At 40.6% G+C, this 23800-nt stretch overlaps 1 protein-coding gene across 2 annotated transcripts in view; it reads right to left on the minus strand.

Annotated features, from left to right (window-relative positions):
* Nucleotides 1-21630, minus strand: part of RAD51 (RAD51 recombinase) — a 30266-nt gene extending 8636 nt beyond the window's left edge. Inside the window, exons 1-5 of one of the 2 annotated variants that reach the window (XM_023558661.2) lie at nucleotides 21140-21630; nucleotides 17367-17466; nucleotides 15720-15857; nucleotides 4639-4756; nucleotides 3167-3258 (exon numbers count right to left, since the gene is read on the minus strand). In XM_023558661.2, the coding sequence (XP_023414429.1) occupies nucleotides 3167-3258; nucleotides 4639-4756; nucleotides 15720-15857; nucleotides 17367-17453 (435 nt within the window). In that variant the 5' untranslated portion in view covers nucleotides 17454-17466; nucleotides 21140-21630. Of the gene's footprint in view, nucleotides 1-3166; nucleotides 3259-4638; nucleotides 4757-15719; nucleotides 15858-17366; nucleotides 17472-21139 lie in introns of both variants that reach the window. The other variant, XM_003418655.4, reaches the window with a different exon arrangement.
* Nucleotides 21631-23800: the final 2170 nt, after the last annotated feature.

Genomic DNA, 23800 nt, shown 5'->3' on the forward strand with positions numbered 1-23800 from the left:
CACACAATGGAATGTTATTCAGCTATAAATAAAATTGAAGTTCTGATACATGCCACTATATGCATGAACCTTGAAAACATTACACTAAGTGAAATAAGGTGGACACAAAAGGACAAATATTGTACGAGTACCACGGTCAGAAAGGCTGGGGGAGCGGGGAGAGTTAAAAAGAAAAAGTTGAGAAATACAAATAAAATTCGAGCTCTCCAGTGCCGCTCCAGCCACCCTGTGTACTGGGCTGGGATGCCGCCAAGTTAGCTGTCTGAAATAGCTGCTTTGTACCATAACTGAACTCTTCTTCCTGTTTTACAGTGATGTAGGTTGTCTTCTATTTTCACCAATTTAGTAACGCCATGGTATAAACTATACATTTATGCTTGAGCATAAGTAAAACTTTCTACAAGACAAATTTGCTGGTCAAAGGGCACAAGCATTTAAAATCGGGTGTGTTAAATTGTCTTCTCAGAATTTTTAAATTACCCCGATACTATGAACAAGGATAAGGTATTCATTTTAATCACCCAACTGTAGCTCTCACTTTACCTAGCTTCACTACGAGACAGCAATCCAACACACTGTAAGGTTTCATTTCATTAAGCTGAGAAAATCTGAACAATGAGAGCAGATAGTGTTCAGTAATCCAACATCCTCTCTAGACCTGTGGATCCAGTTCTTAGGCTGGTTAGAGGGAACTATATCCATTATTAATGAACTAGCAGTCTTTTCCTTTGAAAAAAATATCAAAGCTCTGTAATTGTTTGGTCACGTATGACTGTTCGGTTATTTTTATAGAAAGGATATGTTTATTTGAGAATTTTGCTTCAGTGTATTGTTGACAGGCATAATGAACAGGCATTAATAAACATTCCCAGGCTAGGATTCTGTTTGTACAACTTTATAGTGTCAGCATGATATGCTGAGTTACCAAGGCAACTACGGATATCGTGTACTGTAGTCTAAATATTTATTCCACATGAATCTCTGTCAAAACAACACGGGGAAAACATTTCTGTTTAAAAGGCCACGTGTCATGTCAAACGGCCCATGTCAGGGTGGTATTTTAAACAGCCTCGTTTCCCTTTAGCCACCAGTTTTCTAATGGAGCCCAGGCAGTAGCTATAGCTCCCACAGCTTAGTACCACTCTTCCTCCTCTCAACACCTCCCCCCTTATTATCCTAAAAGTTCTCCTACCCCCCACCCCCACCTCTTTCCTCCTCAAGTTATAATAAGGAAAGCCAACTATGCCTCAGGTCTACTTGTTACTGGAATCCTAACTTGGCTATCTAACATACGGTAACATTTTGGTCACTCTTTACAGAGTCAAGTCTTTGAAGTTAAGACACTCACTCAAGTATTTACTGAGTGCCAAGCACTGACTAAAAAACCCCAGTGCTGTCAAGGCGCTAGTAATACAGCAGAGAACAAGCCAGTAATAGGCTCTACCCTTATGAAAGGTTTTTAAGGCTCTGACACCTGCTTTGATTCCTGGATCCACTAACTGCTATATGATCTTGAACAGTTACTTAATCCACTGTGTCTCAGTTCCCATGTCTGCCCACATGGGAGCACAGTAATAGAAGAGGAAGCTGAAGGAGTCCAGGAAGGGTTTCTCCTACTGGAGGAGATATCGGGCATGTTCGTATACTGAGAAGGATAGCCTAATAGAGAGGTAGAGTAGAAAACGGAAGGACTAGAGTCATTGAGAAGGTGGCAGGAGATGACAACCAGACCACAAGTAGTAGGACTGGCCATTGAGAGAAAAAGGCACACTTTTCTCCCTCATAACCTGAGATAAAGAGAGGTGGGTGCAAACGTAGGCGGGTTTAAAGACTTGATGTGAAGAACAGGTTAAGTCACTGGCTGAGAATAAGGCTTGAGGAGGAGCATGGAAGCCTTGAGGACAGAGGGCAAAGTATGAGACAGTTGTCAATTTATTAAGAGGGAAAGTATGCCTAAATGAAGAAATGCAGTAGATCTGCCAGGCAGTACTGAAGGCTAATCTAAAGTTTGTCATCTTGACCGTGGTATCGTCTGGGGTCTTAAAAGCCTGAGAGCAGCCATCTAAGATATATGTACTGGTCTCATCCCAGCTGGAACAAAGAAGAATGAAGAAGACCAAAGACACAAGGGAAAGATCAGTCCAAAGGACTAAAGGGCCACAACTACCACAGCCTCCACCAGACCGAGTCCAGTACAACTAGATGGTGCTACCACCACTGACCGCTCTGGCATGGATCACAATAGAGGGTCCCAGACAGAGTGGGAGAAAAAAGTAGAACAAAATTCAAATTCACACACACAAAATAAAGACCAGGCTTGCTGGTCTGACAGAGATTGGAGAAACCCTGGGCACATGGCACCAGGACACCCTTTTAGCTCTGTACTGAAGTCACTTCTGAGGTTCACCTTTCAGCCGAGACAGGTCTATAGGGCCAACAATAACACACATGCAGAATGTGCTTCATAGTTCAATTTGTGCAAAGGAGACTAATGGGCACTCCAGCCCAAAAGCAAAGATGAGAAGGCAGGAAGGGACAGGAAAACTGGGTGAATGGAGATAGGGAACCCAGGGTAGAGAAAGGAGGGTGTTGACACATCACAGGGTTGGCAGCCAACATCACAAAACGATTTAGTAACTATTTAATGAGAAACTAATTCACTCTGCAAACTTTCACCTAAAGCACAATAAAAAAATAAAATAAAATGTTTTGATTACTATTATAAAAAAAATAAGTTTGCGATCTTGAATTTAAAGTAAAGCCAGTCAGCTTTATGGTATGATTTTTCTCCAGTATGATCAGCTATTTGGGTACAGGCACTAAGAAGACAGATTGGGTTTATCTAAGGTTAGTCTATCTTCAGGTGGGGGATATAAACTGAGAGCACTTGTAAAGGAATGATTTTAATGACGAATCATAAAATCCAGGCTAGAAGCCAGGAGAGGCCCAGTGAATTTACAAACGATTTGAAATCAGTGGTCTAAAAGTTTCCATGCTATGGAAGAATTTTGCAGTAGAAGTCTATCTTCTAACAAGCTATAGAATTCCTGAGGACAGAGAAAGTGCCTTTTGTGTCTATCCCCACACATGCTTGCAGAATAACTTGAAAATAGCAGGAAACAAACAATCCTCACTGACCTGATTAGCTAGAACCCCAACAGCTCACCTGACACGTAACAGCCAGTGTATGACAGATCTGGGTCTTCCCAGTTCGAAACTCCCCAAACATCTCTGTGATGGATCCAGTCTCGATTCCACCTAAAAGAGCAATAAGAAACACTTCTTAGCATGATATAAATGTTTACAAGCTATGATCACAGAAATATTCTTGCATCTCATCAAAATGAGTATATAATTGAGAAATGCAATTTTCAACAAGCAGTAACTTAAAAGACCGTTTTATTTTGAAATAATTATAGATTTGTAGGAAATGGCAATGTACAGGGTGATCCCATGTGCTGTTCACCCAGCCTCTCCAAGGTTAACATCTTGTGTAACTATAGCACAGCATCAATACCAGACAACTGACACTGGTACAATCCATAGAATTTGCTGACTTCCTAAGTTATACATGTGCTGATTTGTGTGTATAGTTCTACACAATTTTATCACATGTGTAGCTTCACCTAAGGAGCCCTGGTAGTGCAGTGGTTAAGTGCTCGGCTGCTAACCAAAAGGTCAGCATTTCAGACCCACCAGTAGCTCCAAGGGAGAAAGATGGGGCAGTCTGCTTCTGTAGTCAAGATTCACAGCCTTGGAACAGTTCTACTCTGATCCATAGGCTCGTTATGAGTCAGAATCAACTCGGTCACAACAGGTTTGGTTTTTGGTTGCTTCATGTAACTAACACCATAATCAAGTCACACAACTGTACTACCACAAGTCAACAAGTGGCCGTTAAAAAAGTAAATATTATATATATATAAGTTCATATATACATACGCACACATATATACGTATATATAACATCATCTAACATTTACTAAATGTTTCTTGTGTATCTGGCATTATGCCATACATTTGTACGTACCATTTCATTTAATTCCAATAATAGGCCTAAAGATATTAAGCAATTTACCCCAGTAAATGCTGGGGAGGGGGGCTAATACTCAAATTTGAGTCAGATTCCTGAACCTATGTTATTATGTATCCTAAAAAAAGAAAACCTGAATGATTAAATATTTGGAGGAGCAGCAAGACTCAAACCTAACTGTACAATAATTTAAGACAACAGTACTTTGAAAACGTTAAAAAACTTTACAGCTTTCCTTGAAGTCTTGAAGATTAGTGTATACTCCTATAATGAACAGCATTTAAACACAGAGTGTTTTAACTAGTTACCAGATTTTCAACCTTGTGGTAGAGTAGGAGGTTATAATCATGGTTATTTCCTTAGGCAGAGGAAGCTGACTCTCCAAATGCATATTAAATAGGGATTAAATTATTTAATTTGTAGATAACTCTTTATATATTTTTTATAAGTCACATCCCACCTTCTAGCAGTCTTGCTCAGTGTGGATACTTTCCATGTCTCTTAATTATATCTAAGATATAACCCACCCAAATACGTCAGTTGTGTTCTATGACCTAGAACCTCTCATAGCTGGAGCTCACAGCTCAGGACGAGGAACAGCGCACCTTGAAGTAGTTTGTCAAGCTCTTTGGAGCCAGTAGTAATCTGTATGATCTCTGAGCGCCTCTGGTGGAATTCAGTTGCAGTGGTGAAACCCATGGGAACTAATTTAGCTGCCTCTGCCTGGGAAAAATACGAAACATTAGGTCAACAAAATAATAGGTTAATAAAACAAGAACTAGGCATACAATGGGAAGAAACAACGTCTAACAAAATTTCCAGAATAATTTCTCTTTTAAAAGTCATCAAAATACTAGTAGCTCTAGTTCAGGGACTATTTCATCTCTCTGACAATTAATGGATCAACTAATTTCCAGATTCCATAAAGATTAAATTTTTAATTGCCAATTCAAGTCCCTAGTTAAAAAAAATTAAAAACTATCATGTTGTTGTTGTTAGGTGCCATCGAGTCGGTTCTGACTCATAGTGACCCCATGCACAACACAATGAAACCCTGCCTGGCCCTGCGCCATCCTTACAATCGTTGTTATGCTTGAGCTCATTGTTGCAGCCGCTGTGTCAATCCACCTCGTTGAGGGTCTTCCTCTTTTCCGCTGACCCTGTACTCTGCCAAGCACGATGCCCTTCTCCAGGGACTCATCCCTCCTGACAATATGCCCAAAGTACGGAAGACGCAGTCTCGCCATCCTCGCCTCCAAGGAGCATTCTGGCCTTACTTCTTCCAAGACAGATTTGTTCCTTCTTTTGGCAGTCCATGGTATATTCAATATTCTTCGCCAACACCACAATTCAAGGGCATCAACTCTTCTTCGATCTTCCTTATTCATTGTCCAGCTTTCACATGCATATGATGCAAATGAAAATACCATGGCTTGGGTCAGGCATACCTTAGTCTTCAGGGTGACATCCTTGTTCTTGAACACTTTCAAGAGGTCCTTTGCAGCAGATTTACCCAATGCAATGTGTCTTTTGATTTCTTGACCGCTGCTTCCATGGCTGTTGATTGTGGATCCAAGTAAAATAAAATCCTTGACAACTTCAATCTTTTCTCCATTTATCATGATGTTGCTCATTGGTCCAGTTGCGAGGATTTTTGTTTTCTTTATGTTGAGGTGTAATCCATACTGAAGGCTGTGGTCTTTGATCTTCATTAGTAAGTGCTTCAGGTCCTCTTCACTTTCAGCAAGGATGGTTGTGTCATCTGCATAACACAGGTTGTTAATGAGTCTTCCTCCAATCCTGATGCCCTGTTCTTCTTCATATAGTCCAGCTTCTTGGATTATTTGTTCAGCATACAAATTAAATAGGTATCGTGAAAGAATACAACCCTGACGAATACCTTTCCTGACTTTAAACCAACCAGTATCCCCTTGTTCTGTCCGAACAACTGCCTCTTGATCTATGTAAAGGTTCCTCATGAGCACAATTAAGTGTTCTGGAATTCCCATTCTTCACAGCGTTATCCATAGTTTGTTATGATCCACACAGTTGAATGCCTTTGCATAGTCAATAAAACACAGGTAAACATCCTTCTGGTATTCTCTGGTTTCAGCCAGGATCCATCTGACATCAGCAGTGAAATCCCTGCTTCCATGTCCTCTTCTGAAACCAGCCTGAACTTCTGGCAGTTCCCTGTTGATATAGTGCTGCAGCCATTGTTGAATGATCTTCAGCAAAATTTTGCTTGCATGTGATATTAATGATATTGTTCTACAATTTCCACATTCGGTTGGATCACCTTTCTTGGGAATAGGCATAAATATGGATCTCTTCCAGTCAGTTGGCCAGGAAGCTGTCTTCCATATTTCTTGGCGTAGATGAGTGAGCACCTCCAGCGCTGCATCTGTTTGTTGAAACATCTCAGTTGATATTCCATCAATTCCTGGAGCCTTGTTTTTTGCCAACGCCTTCAGAGCAGCTTGGACTTCTTCCTTCAGTATCATTGGTTCCTGATCATATGCCACCTCTTGAAATGGTTGACTATTGACTAACTCTTTTTGGTATAATGACTCTGTGTATTCCTTCCATCTTCTTTTGATGCTTCCTGGGTTGTTTAATATTTTCCCCATGGAATCCTTCAGTATTGCAACTCGAAGCTTGATTTTTTCTTCAGGTCTTTCAGCCTGAGAAACACCGAGCGTGTTCTTCCCTTTTGGTTTTCCATCTCCAGCTCTTTGCACATGTCATTATAATACTTTACTTTGTCTTCTTGAGAGGCCCTTTGAAATCTTCTGTTCAGTTCTTTTACTTTATCAATTCTTTTGCTTTAGCTGCTCGATGCTCAAGAGCAAGTATCAGAGTCTCCTCTGACATCCACCTTGGTCTTTTCTTTCTCTCCTGTCTTTTCAGTGACCTCTTGCTTTCTTCATGGATGACGTCCTTGATGTCATCCCACAACTCGTCTGGTCTTTGGTCACTAGTGTTCAATGCGTCAAATCTATTCTTGAGACGGTCTCTAAATTCAGGTGGGATATACTCAAGGTCATATTTTGGCTCTTGTAGACTTGTTCCGATTTTCTTCAGTTTCAGCTTGAACTTGCATATGAGCAATTGATGGTCTGTTCCACAGTCGGTCTCTGGCCTTGTTCTGACTGATGATGTTGAGCTTTTCCATCGTCTCTTTCCACAGATGTAGTCAGTTTGATTTCTGTGTGTTCCATTTGGCGAGGTCCAGGTGTATAACTGCTGTTTATGTTGGTGAAAGAAGGTATTTGCAATGAAGAAGTCGTTGGTCTTGCAAAATTCTATCATTCTATCTCTAGCATTGTTTCTATCACCAAGGCCATATTTTCCAACTACTAATCCTTCTTTGTTTCCAACTTTCACATTCCAGTCACCAGTAATTATCAATGCATCTTGATTGCATGTTCGATCAATTTCAGACTGCAGCAGCTGATAAAAATCTTCTACCTCTTCATCTTTGGCCCTAATGGTTGGTGCGTAAATTTGAATAATAGTCCTATTAACTGGTCTTCCTAGTAGGTGTATGGATATTATCCTATTACTGACGTCGTTGTACTTCAGGATATATCTTGAAACGTTCTTTTTGACGATGAATGCAACACCATTCCTCTTCGAGTCTGTCAGTCTGTGGTACTGTGGGGGCTTGCGTGTTGCTGTGATGCTGGAAGCTATGCCACCGGTATTCAGGTACCAGCAGGGTCACCCATGGTGGACAGGTTTCAGCAGAACTTCCAGAGTAAGACAGACTAGGAAGAAGGGCCCGGCAGTCTACTTCTGAAAAGCATTAGCCAGTGAAAATCTTATGAATAGCAGTGGAACACTGTCTGATGTAGTGCTGGAAGGTGAGCCCCTCACGTTGGAAGGCACGCAAAAGATGACTGGGGAAGAGCTGCCTCCTCAAAGTAGAGTCGACCTTAATGACGTGGATGGAGTAAAGCTTTCGGGACCTTCATTTGCTGATGTGGCACGACTCAAAATGAGAAGAAACAGCTGGAAACATCCATTAATAATTGGAACCTGGAATGTATGAAGTACGAATCTAGGAAAATTGGAAATTGTCAAAAATGAAATGGAACGCATAAACATCGATATCCTAGGCATTAGTGAGCGGAAATGGACTGGTATTGGCCATTTTCAATCAGACAATCATACAGTCTCCTATGCTGGGAAAAACTATTCTAGACCCACACATATATACTTTACCTGACTGATGACAAAGGTGACCATACAGTGCAAAGTTCAACAACATATTTAAGTCTCCATTTCCTGTTCCATCAACTGTCTGTAATTTTAACTTTCTACTTTACAAAATGAGGACAACTGCCCTTCTGTCTTTTCTTCCCCTACATCTACCTTCCCATCTCTGTCCTTTACACTGTCAAGGTTGAAAACATTTACATCCTATTCTGTAATCATAAATAAGTCTTCCACGATGGGTCAACAGGTTGATTTAAAAATCCATGAACACTAATTAGTAGATACGAACTGCTTTAGTTGAAGGGAAGGACAACACTCAATACATGGAAGGTCAGCTCAACTGGATTGGACCAAAAGCAAAGAAGTTTCCGGGATAAAATGAATGCTTCAAAGGTCAGCGGAGCAGGGGCAGGGGTCTGGGGAACATGGTTTGAGGGGACTTCTAAGTCAATTGGCAAAATAATTCTATTATGAAAACATTCTGCATCCCACTTTGAAACGTGGCGTCTGGGGTCTTAAGTGCTAACAAGCGGCCATCTAAGATGCATCAATCGGTCTCAACCCACCTGGAGCAAAGGAAAATGAAGAACACCAAGGTCACACGACAACTAAGAGCCCAAGAGACAGAAAGGGCCACATGAACCAGAGACCTACATCATCCTGAGACCAGAAGAACTAGTGGGTGCCCAGCCACAATCGATGACTGCCCTGACAGGGAGCACAACAGAGAACTCCTGAGGGAGCAGATCAGTGGGATGCAGACCCCAAATTCTCATAAAAAGACCAGACTTAATGGTCTGACTGAGACTAGGGGAATCCCGGCGGCCATGGTCCCCAGACCTTCTGTTGGCACAGGACAGGAACCATCCCCAAAGACAACTCATCAGATATGAAAGGGACTGGTCAGTGGGTGGGAGAGAGATGCTGATGAAGAGTGAGTTAAGTTTATCACGTGGACACTTGAGATTGTGTTGGCATTTCTTGTCTGGAGGGGGGATGGGAGGATAGAGAGAGAGGGAAGCTGACAAAACTGTCACGAAAGGAAAGACTGAAAGGGCTGACTCATTAGGGGGAGAGCAAGTGGGAGTATGGAGTAAGATGTATGTAAACTTATATGTGACAGACTGATTGGATTTGTAAATGTTCACTTGAAGCTCAATAAAAGTTAAAAAAAAAAATAGAGGAGCCACTTAAAAAATAGTTACTAAAGTAGAAAATTAATATTCAAAAAGCTGTTTTTTCTTTTCTTTAAATAATAGCAGGCTTGGAATCATGTTTTTACTATAAACAAATATTGTTTTACAGGTTGATTATTAGAAAGATGTTCATTTTTTCCCTTACCGAAATAAATTGTTAATTAAGATATACAAAAACCAGGGGGAAAAAAAAAAATCCATGAACACTGCTTAAGAGGTTCTGAGTTTCTGTTTGGGGTGATGAAAAATTTTTGGAAGTAGACAGTGGTGACGGTTGCACAACGTGGAACACGTAATTAATGCCACTGAAACATATACCTAAAAACAGTTAAAATGGCAATTATTGTGTTATATATAAAATATGAAAAACCTTACAGAATACTAGAAAAAGAACGAAGCCGCCACAAGTTGATAATCAGTGAAGATTTACGATAAGTTCATGGGGGTTCATTACACTAGTTTCTCTACTTTTGCATATCTAAACTTTCCGGTAGTAAAAAGTTCTTAAAAATATGAATAAAATCAAAGCATGAATATTCACAAATACGTGAAAATTAAACAATAGATTCCTAAATAACCAATAAAGAAATAATAAGAGAAATATTAACAATAATAATCAAAGAAGAAATCACAAGGGAAATTAGAAAATACTTGGAAATGAATGAACATTAGGAGATAACATATCAAAGCTTACAGGACCCTGCAAAGCAGCGCTTAGAGAAAAATTTGGATCTCTAAACACCTATATTAGAAAAGAAGGAAGATCGTAAATCTAACCTAACCTTCCATCTTAAGAGACTGGAAAAAGAAGAACTCAACATAAAGCAAGCAGAAGGAAGGAAATAATAATAATTAGAGCTGAAATTAACAGAGAATAGGAAAACAACAGAGAAAATTAATGAAACCAAAAGCTGGTTCCATGAAAAGATCAACAAATTGACAAATCTATACCTAGACTGACCAAGAAAAAAGGGAGAGGACTCAATTCACTAAAATCAGGAAAGAGGGGATATTACTGGCAACCTTACAGAAATTAAGAACAACTTAATTTAATATGCAAACAAATTAAAGAATTTGAGTGAAAGGGACAAATTCCTAGAAAGTCACAAATTACTGAAACTGACTCAAGAAGAAAAAGAAAATCTGAATAGACCTCTATCAAATAGAGATCAAATAAGTAATCTAAAAACTTCACAAAGAAAAAAAAGAACAATGAACAGCTGAGCAATGGGTTTGTATTATGCTCTGAACTTTTCTATATACTTAATACTATCACATGAAAGTTCATTACAATGTTCACATTATAGCTTTCTAAATATAATTCACTGCAGAACCATATGGTATGGTAGAAATTTAATTCCTTCTCTAAAGTTCCAATGTTACCAACCCTATGCCTCTCAAAGGTTTCGTACCATCAAATTCAAATGTATTATTTTTTTATATGCAACCAGTTTCAAAATCATGCCCCATTTTCCCTTGCTTCATATCTGAACCACGTCTTTCTAGCATTTTCTGACTTCATCATTTGTTACGTTTTCCCAATCTTAATATGAGTTCTACTGGATCCCCTTCCCCCTTGAAGATCTCCTTTACTTCTCTAAACTGGGCTGTCTGCTCTCTAGGCTAGCTATGGGCCTGCGTCTGCCTTCATTGGGTTCCTGAGTTGGAGCCACTGTAACCTCGATCCTACAAATCCCTCATTTTGGTAAAGTATATCCTCAAGTAACTTCCTAAGAGTGGCTGAGAGGAAAATCTGAATTCTTGCGTTTTTGAAAACGTTTTTATTCTGTTCTAATGAGCTCCTGGGTGGTACGAACAGTTAATGTGTTTAGCTGTTAACCAACAGGCTGGAGGTTCAAGTATACCTGGAGGTGCCTCGGAAGAAAGACCTGGTGATCTATTTCTGAAAAATCAGTCCTGGAACGGAGCACAGTTCTACTCTGACACACGGGGGGTTGCCATGAGTCAGGATCAACTTGACAGCAACTGGTTTTTTAATACTTGATTAACAGTATTGCTACATATAGAATTCTAGGTTTAAAACTATTTTCCCTCTTAACTTGGAAGGTGTTGCTCTACTAGCTTCTACCATTCAGCATTTCTGATGAGAAATGTGTTGCTTTCTTTAGAGGTCACCTATTTTTTTCTTTCTGAAATCTTTCAGAATCGTCTCTTTATGCTTCATGTTTTGAAATTTTACACTGATATGTCTAGGTATGGGTCTTTGACACTCTGTTGGCTTTTTTTTTTTTTTAATTGTGCTTTAGGTGAAGGTTTACGGAACAGATTAGTTTTCCATTCAATAGTTCATAGACGAACTGTTCCGTGATAAGGGCTGCAGTAACTGCAGTGTGTAAGCACTCTGTCCATTACCACTGTTGAGTTCCCCATTTCCACTGGTCTGGTTTTCCTGGCAACTTCCTGCCTTCTCATCTTTGCTTTTGGGCAGATGTTGCCCTTTTGGTCTCATACAGATTATTGTTCTAAGGAGTACTTTCCTCAAGGTTTATTTTTTATTATATGGACCTGTGTATTATTTGGTTAAAAGGTGATCTCCAGGAATGCTTACGTTTCAAGTGAAAAGGGTGTCTAAGGGCCATAGTCTCAGGGGTTTCTTCATTCTCTCAGGCCGGTAAATCTGGTCTATTTTATGAATTTTGTTCTACTTTTTGTCCATTCTAATGGAATCTTCTATCGTGATCCTGGCCAGGATGGTCCATAGTGGTAGCTGGGCACCATCTAGGTCTTCTGGTCTCAGGCTAGCGGAAGCTGTGCTTCCTGTGGTCCATTAATCCTTTGGACTAATTGTTTGAGTCCTTTGTTTTCTTCACTCTCCTTTGCTGGACGGAAAGAGGCCAATAGTTGTACCTTAGATGGTCACTTGCAAGCTTTTAAAACCCCAGATGCCACTCACTGAAGTAGGATGTAGAACGTCGCCTTTGGGGACTGTTATGCCAACTGACCTAGATGTCCCGAGACTACCGTCCTTAGTCTCCTAGCCCAGTAACTCAGTTCTATGAGGTGCTTGGTTATGTCTAGGATGTTTCCAGAGCCCTGGTGGTGCAGTGGTTAAGAGCTATCACTGCTAACCAAAAAGTCGGCAGTTCAAATCCACCAGCTGCTTCTTGGAAACCCTATGGGGCAGTTCTCCTTTGTTCTATAGGGTCTCTAGGAGTCGGAATCGACTTGATGGCACCTAACAACGACAGGGTGTTTTCATGACTGTGCCCCTGTGTGCTGTACCATATATACGAATATACATGCTGCACATACATATGTAGAAATATCCACAGGCAAACCTATTATTTGCATGTAGGTGTACTCCCAGATGTCCTCCCGCACCTACTCAGCATACATACCTATCTATGTATCCATTTATAAATTATTGTTATTACTGTTGTTACAGTTAATATGTGATAGTATTTACTGTTGTTATCTTTTATTTTTGCATAACTTTTATTGGGTTTTTAACTCTTAGTGTAGTCCCTTGCCTTGGTCGTGTTGTGCTGACTTCCTCCATATTATGTATTGCCTTTCCCTTCACCAAAGTTAACATGTGTCTACTCTCTAGCTAGTAATTTTTCCTCCCCCGATCCCTAGTAAACATCAAAAAATGTTTTTTTCTGTGTATAAGCATTTTTTTGACTATTCATAATAGTGGTCTCACTCAATATTTGTGCTTTTGTGATCAACTTATTTCACTCAGCATAATGTCCTCTAGATTCCTCCATGTCATGGGATGTTTTGAGGATTCACCATTATTCTTCATTGTTGTGTAGTATTCCATCGTGTGTATGTACTGCAGTTTGTTTACCCACTTATCCGCTGTCGGGTACTTAGGCTGTTTCCCTCCTTTTGCTATTGTGAATAACGTTGCAGTAAATACAGTGTGCATATATCTTTTCTTTTCACAGCTTATTTCCCTAGGATACATACCTAGGAGTCGGATTGCTGGGTCATATGGTATTTCTATTTCTAGCCTTTTAAGGAAGTGCCATACCTTTTTCCCTAGTGTTTGTATCATTTTACACTCCCACCAGCAGTGAATAAGAGTTCTAATCTTCCCACAACCTTGCTAGCATTTGTTTTCTGTTTTTTTGATCAGTGCCATTATTACCGGGGTTAGATGGTATCCCATTGTATTTTTTATCTGCTTCTCTCTAATGGCTAATGATCGTGAGCAGCTCTTCATGCGTTTTTTAGCCACCTGAATGCCTTCTTGGGTGAAGTGTCCGTGTATGTCTTTTGACCATTTTTTAACTGGGTTGTTTGTCTTTCTGGTGTTGAGATGTTGAAGTTTTCTATAAATTTTAAAGATTAGACCTTGTCAGATATGTCACAGCCAAAATTTTTTTCCCAGTCTGTAGGTTCTCTTTTTTACTCTTTTGGTGAAGTCTTTTGATGAGCTTAAGTGTTTAATTTTTAGGAGATCCCAGTTATCTAGTTTATCTTCTGCTATTTGTACATTTTTAGCTATATTTGCTATTCTATTTATGCCATATATTAAGGCCCCTAGCATTGTCCCTATTTTTTCTTCCATAATCGTTATAGTTTTAGGTTTTACATTTATTTGATCCATTTTGAGTTAGTTTTTGTGTATGGTGTGAGGTATGGATCTTCAGTTTTGTCAGCACCATTTGTTAAAGAGACTTTCTCTTCCCAATTTAATGAACTTTGGCCCTTTGTCCAAAACCAGCTTTTGAAGCGTAGATGGATTTACTTCTGGGTTCTCAATTGTTTCACCGGTCTATGTGACGCTCACATCAGTACCAGGGTGTTTTGACTACCGTGGCTGTATAGTAGGTTCTGAGATCTTTGCTCTTCTTCAGTAATACCTTCCTTATTTGGGGCCTCTTCCCTTTCCATATGAAGTTGGTGATTAGTTTTCCAACTCATTAGAGAATGTTGTTGAAATTTGAATAGAGATTGCATTGTATTTGAAGATCACTTTGGGTAGTACTGACATTTTCACAATGTTAAGTCTTCCTATTCATGAGCATGGTATGTTTTTCTATTTATGTAGGTCTCTTTTGCTTTCTTGAAGTAGTGTTTTGTAGTTTTCTTTATATAAGTCTTTTACATCCCTGGCTAGATTTATTACTAAATATTTTATCTTTTTGAGGGCTACTGTAAATGGTATTGTTTTCCTGATTCCATTTTTGGAGTTCTCTTTGTTGGTTTATCTATGGGCTCTATCTTAGATTCTATTTCCTTTCAGCTCTGGGAAATTTTCTTATATTACTTCTTTGATAATTTCTTTCCTGTCATTTTTTTTTTTTTCTATAACTTCTGTTAGTCCTCAGGATGAGTGAAGATTAATGAAAATTAGAAAAATAAAAATACCTATATTGTGTGTTGTCCTTCCTTTCACCTAAGTTAACACTTGTTTACTATCTAGTTAGTGAGTCCTCCTCTCCATCCCTTCACTCCTCCGTAACCATCAAAGATTGTTTTTTCCTATGTGTAAACCTTTTCTTGGGTTTTTATAATAATGGTCTCATACAATATTTGACCTTTTGTGACTGACTTATTTCACTCAGCATAAAGTTCTCCAGATTCATTTATGTTGTGAGATGTTTCCCAGATTCATTATTGTTCTTTATCGCTGCACAGTATTCCATTGTGTGTATGTACCATAATTTGTTTATCCATCCGTTGATGGGCATTTAGGTTGTTTCCACCTTTTTGCTATTGTGAATAATGCTTCAATGAACACACTGGTGTACATATGTCTATTCAAGTGATGGCTCTTACTTCTCTAGGATACATTTCTAGGAGTGGGATTGCTGGATCGTATGGTATTTCTATTTCTAGCTTTTTAAGGAAGTATCATATCATTTTCCCATACATACAAAATCAAGCCACAGACAGACAGATAGTTAACCTGCTTTCTCATACCAGGAGCATTTCCCTACGTAAAAATACTCTTCTAAACTGTTTTCAGTGGCTGTATAAATATATTTCTAAGGTATGAGATCATAATATCTAGAAAGGTAAGATACACTCCACTCACTGCTGGTAGGAGTATAAACTAGTAATCAGTTTGGCAGTATTTATATTATATTCCATGATACTGTAATTTTGTAGAGAAAATTTGAATTTATGCAAGGAGATAAATACAAAGATAATAAACCAGTAGCTGCAGTTGCCTCTGGAAACGGGAACAGGATGGCAAGAAAATGAGGGATGAAGGAAGGAGGACCATCTTTCACTGTAAACTCTTTGGTATTATTCCTGCTAATACCTCCCAGCACATAACCTGTACTTACCAAAATTTTATCAGCTTTGGCTTCACTAATACCTTTAATATTTATTAGCTCCTTCTTCGGTGCATAGGCAACAGCCTCAACAGTATGGAATCCAGCTTCTTCTAGTTTCTTCACATCATTGGCATTTATGCCACACTGCTGCAAGGGAAGAAAATCAAGGGCTAATTTAAGCTTCAGTTCTCTCATCTGTCAAATGGGAATAATATTTGTTCTACCTACCACAGAGTTGTTTTGAAGAAATGTGATATACGCAAAAACTTTGCAAAGTGTACCCTATATATGAGATATTTAATAACAAATTCCACCAGTTGCTCTGTGGTAGAAAGATGCGGCAGCCTGCTTCCATAAAGATTATAATCTTGGAAACCCTATGGGGCAGTTCTACTCTGTACTACAGGGTCACTATGAGTCAGAATTGACTTGACGGTGATGGGTTAATAACAAACGATCAATTTTTCATTATAAAAATCAGGAGTTTTAAATTAGCCCAAAGCCATGTGTATTACAATGGAGTTACTACGCATTGAGATTAAGCCAGTAACTCTCAAGCTTTTATGACTGTGAATCTAAATGAGCTTTGAGACCCTGGGCCCTTAAATCCAGTGTTTCCCAACATTTCCCACATGAAGTGCATATAGAAAATGATTATTCTTATGCCATGTTGGGGTAAATAGATAAGGCTGCCACAGAGCTGAGGAGATTGTTATCGTGGCAAATCAAACTACCTGTTTGTAGCACAATGACCAAGAAGCTCTGCTTTAAATTACTGATACTAATATTAGGGAAAACTACTTTTGGTCAAGGACATTTTTATCACTTCTCGAAACAAACCACTCAAGAGCACCTCTTGCTGCTTATATACAAGGTAAGCTTTGGTTTTAGTAGCTATGGAAACCATGACCACACATTTGGAAGTCAGGGAGGGTTTGGAAGCGAGAAAAGAATAGCTTTTGCCTATAGTAGCCATCCTCACCTGCTATTCCAGCAGAGCATATTTAAGCAATAAGGAATACACATGTGTGGGTATAAGGATGCTCATGGTACCAAAAGTCATGACTCTAAACATAAAGACTAGAAGAATCAAAGTTTTTTCTACTTTCCCTCCCTTTCCTTTTAGCCTAAGTCAGCCGCACTCATACTGTGGCCAGAAATAGGGCAGAAATAGTACGAGACCCCATCTGGAGCTTGATGTTCTTGTGCAGAATCCTGGAATGGAGCTTGGTTTTTTCCCTCTCTATAACCCCATGCCTTTCTCCCTGCCTAAGACAGCTGTCTTGCTGTGAACATGGGCACAGAGCTGGGTCAATGCAGAAATTTTGTTCCCCTTTGCTTCCTGCACCTGAACAGCACTTTTATAGTTAATGCAAACAGCAGAGGCTCCACTCTGGGATCCTAGGGCTTCTTAGTTTCTGATAGTCAAGCTCTGAGAAAGAAAAATGATAAAGTAGGAGAATCGCTGACAAGTCTTAGCCAGACATGTTTAGATCCTATCTTAGGCCTTTCCACAGGATCCTTGACAATCCCCCTGAAAACTCTGATTTGGGTGTGGACCTCAGGTAGGAAACTGATGGTTTATACACAGGCTGATGCCTCCACTGGGTAGGCTCTAGTCCAGTGTAATTCCAAAATCATCAACTAAACACATACCTCTAACCGTGAGATAGGTTGTGGGCCAAAGCTTTCTTCTTCCACTGAAGTATCTGCATTTGCCTCAAGCTGCATCTGCATTGCCATTACGCAGAGTTTTCTACACTGAAAAATACAGATGGCCGTCAGGAAGTACATTAGAGAAATACTGTGAGGGTAAGTACAGAGCTATAAACTTACCCATGTCTGGTGACACAGTAGTTAAGTGCTACAGCTGCAAACCAAAAGGTCAGCAGTTCAAATCCACCAGGCGCTCCTTGGAAACCCTGTGGGGCAGTTCTACTCTGTCCTATTGGGTTGCTATGAGTTGGAATCGACTCGATGGCAACGGGTTTGGTTTTTTTTGCTATAAACTTAGTTTCGCAGTAAACACCTGAGGAGTTATTTGCTAGGCTTTTAGTCTAATCAATGACCTACCCGCTGCAGGAAAAAGAACAAACCTCTCACCAGCTTCCTCCTCCATCTGTCTAAATAGCTAGCTAGTTGTATCAGAAAGACTTAATGAAGGACCAGGACCTTTCTGCTGCTTAAAGATGTGCAGCTTAACTAGATTAACTATTCCACTCTGTTTCATGCTTTATATTCCTTGAGGATGTGGACCAAACCTTATTTATTTTTATACACCCCCATGATAAATAATAAATGTTAGGTGTTTTGTAAATAAACGCATAAGTTCAGGGATTCTACCTGAAAAAAAAAAAAAAGCTGATGAAAGTCACACTGCTTTAGTTCCACCGTTCCTTTCCAACTAGGAGAAATTTGGAGGGGACAGGAGTGAAATGAAGGTATAGAAAGGTTGCTCAAAAGCCTCCATTCCTAATAGGGAAACAGTAGACTGAGATGAGAGAAGGACTTCCTAGAGTAGGCAAGGGTCATAGTTTGTAGTCACATTTGTTGCTTGCAATAGGAGTGTATGATATTCAAGGATCACCATTTCAGTTAATTCCAGAGCTTTAGACACCTCAGTGACTGAGCAAATAAATGATATGCAAGTACCCTACTCAATTAAAAATCTTCCATATAGTATAAGGCCTATACCTAAAGTCAGGTTATCATGAGAGTTAAGATTGCTCTGCTTGAAAAGAACTGAGAACAAAACAAAACAACTTTATCTTCAAAGTGTATTAGTAAAAGTCAACAAACTTAATATCTACAAGAATAAAATTACTTAAATCACATCAAAAGAATCTGGACAAATACCAGGACAAATTTAATCCAAAAGATAAGAGATATGAAGTCTCTATTCTTGAAGACTTGACGAAAGATGATCATTTGTCTTGATTGGTTTAGGTACAGATCTCTTAGATGGCAGATTTAACATACTATGAATCTATGATAATTCAACATATCCAAATAATTTGGATGCAATTTAAATTTAAACATTTCCCTTCATAATTTATGAAAAAGATGGCACTGCAGAGAAATGGGGAAACGATGGTCTTTTCAATAAACAGTGCTGAGTTGATTGGATAGGATAAAATGAACCTGACCCCTATCTCACACTACAGAAAAAAATTAATTTCCAATTTAGATTATAGATCTAAATTAGGAGGTAAACAAATCTTTTAGAATATAGGAGAATATCTTTACGGCCTTGGAATAGGGAAAGAGTTCTTAAATTGATACAAAATGCAATAATCATTGAGGAAAAGACTGAAAACTTGGACTACATTAAAATTCAGAACTTGCATTCATCAGAAGACACCATTAAGAGAATGAAAAGTCAAACCATAGTGTGAGAGAAAATATTTGGCATATATATAACCAATGGCTGATAACCAGCATGTTTAAAGAACTCTTTCAAATCAGTAAGAAAAAGACAATTCAATAGAAAAATGGGCGTAAGATTTGAACACTTCACTATAGAAGATAAGCAAATGGCCAATAAACGTATGAGCAAGAGCTCAACCTCATGAGTAATAAACCTAAAATTAAAACCACAGTAAGATATTTTATGCCCATAGGAATAGCGAAAATTAAAAAGAATGATGATATCAAGTGTTGGCAACCATGTGGAACAACTAAACACTCATCCACTGCTGGTGTGAGTATAACCTGGTACAACTATTTTGGAAAACTATTTGGCATTCAATGTAAAGGTTGAAAATAGACAAATGCCATGACCCAGGAATTTTAATACTGTGTATATTAACCAACTTAAAAGCATATGCATATTTATCAAATATATACAGGAATGTTCGTAAAAAGGCTGGAAACAACCTGAATGTCCACCATGGGTAGACTTGATAAGGAACCCTATACAGCAAATGTACTGCTATACACAAGGACATGTATGAATCTACAGACATGTTGAGTGAAGCCAGACACAAATTAATATAAAACCATTGCCATGGAGTCAACTCTGACACATAGTGACCCTACAGGACAGAGCAGAACTGCCCCATAGGGTTTCCAAGGAGCAGTCGGTGGATTCGAACTGCCGACCTTTTGGTTAGCAGCCGAGCTCTTAACCACTGGGATACCAGGGCTCCACAAAAGCATATATATACAGCATTGTTTCACTCAGGAGCTCTGGTGTCCCAGTGGTTAAGAACTCTCTGTTACCGTCAGCTCCTCTGGAGAGAAAGATGTGGCAATCTGCTTCCATAAAGATTACGGCCTTGCCCAGGACAGGAACCATACCCAAAGCCAACTCTTCAGATAGGGATTGGACTGGACTACGGGATAGACAACGATACTGGTGAAGAATGTGCTTCTTGGATCAAGTAGACACATGAGACTATGTTGGCATCTCCTGTCTGAAGGGGAGATAAGAGGGTAGAAGAGGTCAGAAGCTGGCCAAGTGGACACGAAAACAGAGAGCAGAGGGAAGGAGTGTGCTGTCTCATTAGGGGGAGAGTAATTAGGAGTATATAGCAAAGTGTTTATAAATTTTTGTATGACAGTCCGACTTGATTTGTAAACTTTCACTTAAAGCACAATGAAAATTAAAAGATTATGGCCTTGGAAACCCTATGGGGCCATTCTACTCCTTCCTAGGATAAAGATCACTATGTCTGGGAATCAGCTCCACGGCATGGAGTTTTTTGTTTGTGATTACACAAATATATTCATTTGGTAGTAATTCATGAAGCTGTAAACCTCTGTGATCTGCGTTTTTTCCTATATATATATATATATTTTTTTTTTTATATTACACTTGGAAACCCTGGTGGCATAGGGATAAGTGCTACGGCTGCTAACCAAAAAGGTGCCAGTTCGAATCCACCAGACGCTCCTTGGAAACTCTTTGGGGCACTTCTATTATATTACACTTTACTGCAGAAGTTTAGAAAAAACCTCACTTCAGATCATCCTCTAGGTATCACGTGAACGCTCTGCCACGTCAGGTAGCGGAAGTATCTTTCTGGCAATTAGAAGCCGGAAGTTTCTAAGGAAAACATGACGTAATGGTAAGAGGAGTGAACAGGGATCCAGAAAACCCGACTCTGACATTAAATAGCTGTGAACTTAACTAAGTCAGTACACCTCTCTGCGTCTCAGCTTCCTGACCCATAAAATCAGTATCAGGTATGAAAGTGTTTAAGGTTCTTCCCAGCTCTAAAGACTGGGATCCGCTTCTGTCTTCTCCTCAACGAGCTCCGAGGACTGTTGGTCCGGGCATGTCCCTGTTCCGCCATCACCGGAGTCCTCGCTTAGTGCTGAGGGGCCCTGGAGGCCGGTGACGGCAGCACGGGCCCGGGCCCGAGCCTACTAACGCGGGGACCGACCGTTGCGGTGAAAGGGGCCGGGTCCGCGCCGTACACACTCACCTCAGCCTGCAGCGCTGCTCTCTCCGGCGGGCCGCGCGCTCCGACTGCCGTCCGCTGGCCTAGCGAGCGCGCGACTCCTGACGGCCCCCCGGCCCCTCACTTGCGCCGCACTTCTCTACTCCTTTGCTTAAGCCTTCTGCGTACGAGCCAGACGAGGCGAGGCTCCCAACTACGCGTCTTCGGGCGCGTCTCAGGTCTTCCCCGGACTCCGTATCAACCACAAAGCGCGCTCGACCCGCGGCTTTCGGAAATCCCGCCAAACCCTCTTGGGCAGGGTCACGCCCGCCTCCACGTAACGTCTCCCCGCCCTTCGCGGAGCAGTCTTCTAGGCGCCTCGGCCGCTGCTCGAGAGCCGGAGACATTGGCCCAAGGAACTTGCATGGTTTTATCGTTCAGCCTCATCCTTTTTCTCTTAGGACTAAATTCTTTTCTTTCTCTCCATAGGAGAGCGCTACCAGATGGAGGACTACAACTCCCGAGACGGTGTGGTCGGACCGGGACTACACCACCCAGCATGCACCGTCAGCGGGCGCGGCGGCTTCCGCGCCTCCACACCCATCTCTGGAACGTAACCTGACCCTTGAGAGCCAGAAGTGCCTGCTGCGACCTTTTGGCAGTTTCGTTTGCTGTAAGCCACTGACATAGTCAAATTTCCAGAGCCAGGTGGTGGAGTTGAGGAAGTCCGAGATGGATATAGCACTCCTCGGAGGGGAGAACGAAATGACTGGAATAGTATAGTCTAAATTTGTGGTGTTTTACGAGAGATTTACAGGACCCCAGAGGAGAGCGGAAACCCTGGTGGCGCAGTGGTTAAGAGCTACAGCTGCTAACCAAAAGGTTATCAGTTCGAGTCCACCAGCTGCTCCTTGGAAACCTTATGGGGCAGTTCTACTCTGCCTATAGGGTCGCTATCGGAATGACTCGAGGGCAGTGGGTTCAGAGGAAAGAGGCATTGATTTTGGTAAGATTTACCTTATCATGGTTTACCAGAATTTTTGACCTGTGACCCCGGTCTTAAAAAATGAGAAAGGTTTCTCAGGCCAAGAAGAGGTGGCCCACATAGCTGGTAGAGCAAAATGGTCATGGAAATGAACGCCTTGTTCAAGAAATAGCATTGCTTGAAGAGGGAGGGTAGTTGCCATAACAAGTGCTGAAACTGGAAAGGAAGGTGCAAAGACCTGGAGTTAGAAAACTAAAAGGGAAGAACATCCTCCACATTTCTCCAGTGAAAGAACTGAAGAAAAAAATCAAGCTTGGAGTTGCAGTATTGGTGAATTCTGTGGGCAAAATGGTGAATACGCAGGAAGCATCAAAAGAAGATGGAAGGAATACACAGAGTCACTGTATCAAAAAGAATTAGTCGATGTTCAACCATTTCAAGAAGTAGCATATGATCACGAACCAATGGTACTGTAGGAAGAAGTTTGAGCTGCACCGAAGGCACTGGTGAAAGACAAGGCTCCAGGAATTGATGGAATACTAATTGAGATGTTTCAACAAATAGATTCAACTCTGGAAGCAGTCACTTGTCTATGTCGAGAAATTTGGAAGCCAGCTACCTGGCCAACTGACTGGAAGAGATTGATATTTGCGCCCATTCCAAGAAAGGTGACGCAACAGAATGCAGAAACTATTGAACAATATCATTTATATTACACGACAGCAAAATTTTGCTAAAGATAATTCAAAAACAGCTGTAGCAGTACACTGGCAGGGAACTGCCAGAAATTCCAGCCGGATTCAGAAGAGGATGTGGAACAAGGGATATCATTGCTGATGTCCGATGGATCTTGGCTGAAAGCAGAGAATGCAAGAAAGAGGTTTACCTGTGTTTTATTAACTATGCAAAGGCATTTTGTTGCTGGGTGAAAATCCCAGGTTTTGCTCAACGTGACTTGTCATAGCCAATAAGCTGAGGTGGGAGATCAGAAAGACGCTTTTATTTTCATGTACAAGGAAGGAGCAATTGGGGCTGCTGCCTCCAAGACTGCTCACAGGCAGCGTAGGGAGGTGGGCTTTTACAGAGAGCAGACAAGGAAATGCAAATTCATCATGAATATTCAGGAATGACCTTCGCACAGGCACTCGAGGCTTCGGGTGATTATGCATTTTCTATGGACAAGGGTTCAATTCTCCGGCGGGGTGCTTATATGTATTTTGCACTTAATGAGCTAATAGGTCGCTTGGAGTTGAGATAGCATAAAAGCCTGCTAAGACGAGTTGGGGCCCACTAAGGCTGTTCTCTGGTTATCTTGTCAAGGACAGTTCTTGGCCCATTCTGTAGCTATCTTGTCAAGGACAGTTTCAAAACAATGTGTAGCCTATTTTGCTCAATGAGGATAAGCTAGAGGAGGTGTCTCTCAGAAGTGCTGAGTTCTGAGGCTGCCTTTATCTCCTTGAAGTGTTGAGCTCTGAGGCTGCCTGTCTCAATTTGACTGTGTGCATCATGACAAATTATGGATAACATTTCGAAGAATGGGAATCCCAGAACACTTCATTGTACTCGTATGAAACCTGTACATAGACCAAGAGGTAGTCATTCAAACAGAACAAGGAGATAATGTGTGGCTTAAAATCAGGAAAGGCAGAGAACGCCTGAGGGAGCAGGAGAGCAGTGGGGTGCAGACCCCAAATTCTCGTAAAAAGACCAGACTTAACGGT

This window comes from Loxodonta africana, chromosome 10 (genome assembly GCF_030014295.1).
Source record: "Loxodonta africana isolate mLoxAfr1 chromosome 10, mLoxAfr1.hap2, whole genome shotgun sequence".
Classification (NCBI taxonomy): domain Eukaryota; kingdom Metazoa; phylum Chordata; class Mammalia; order Proboscidea; family Elephantidae; genus Loxodonta; species Loxodonta africana.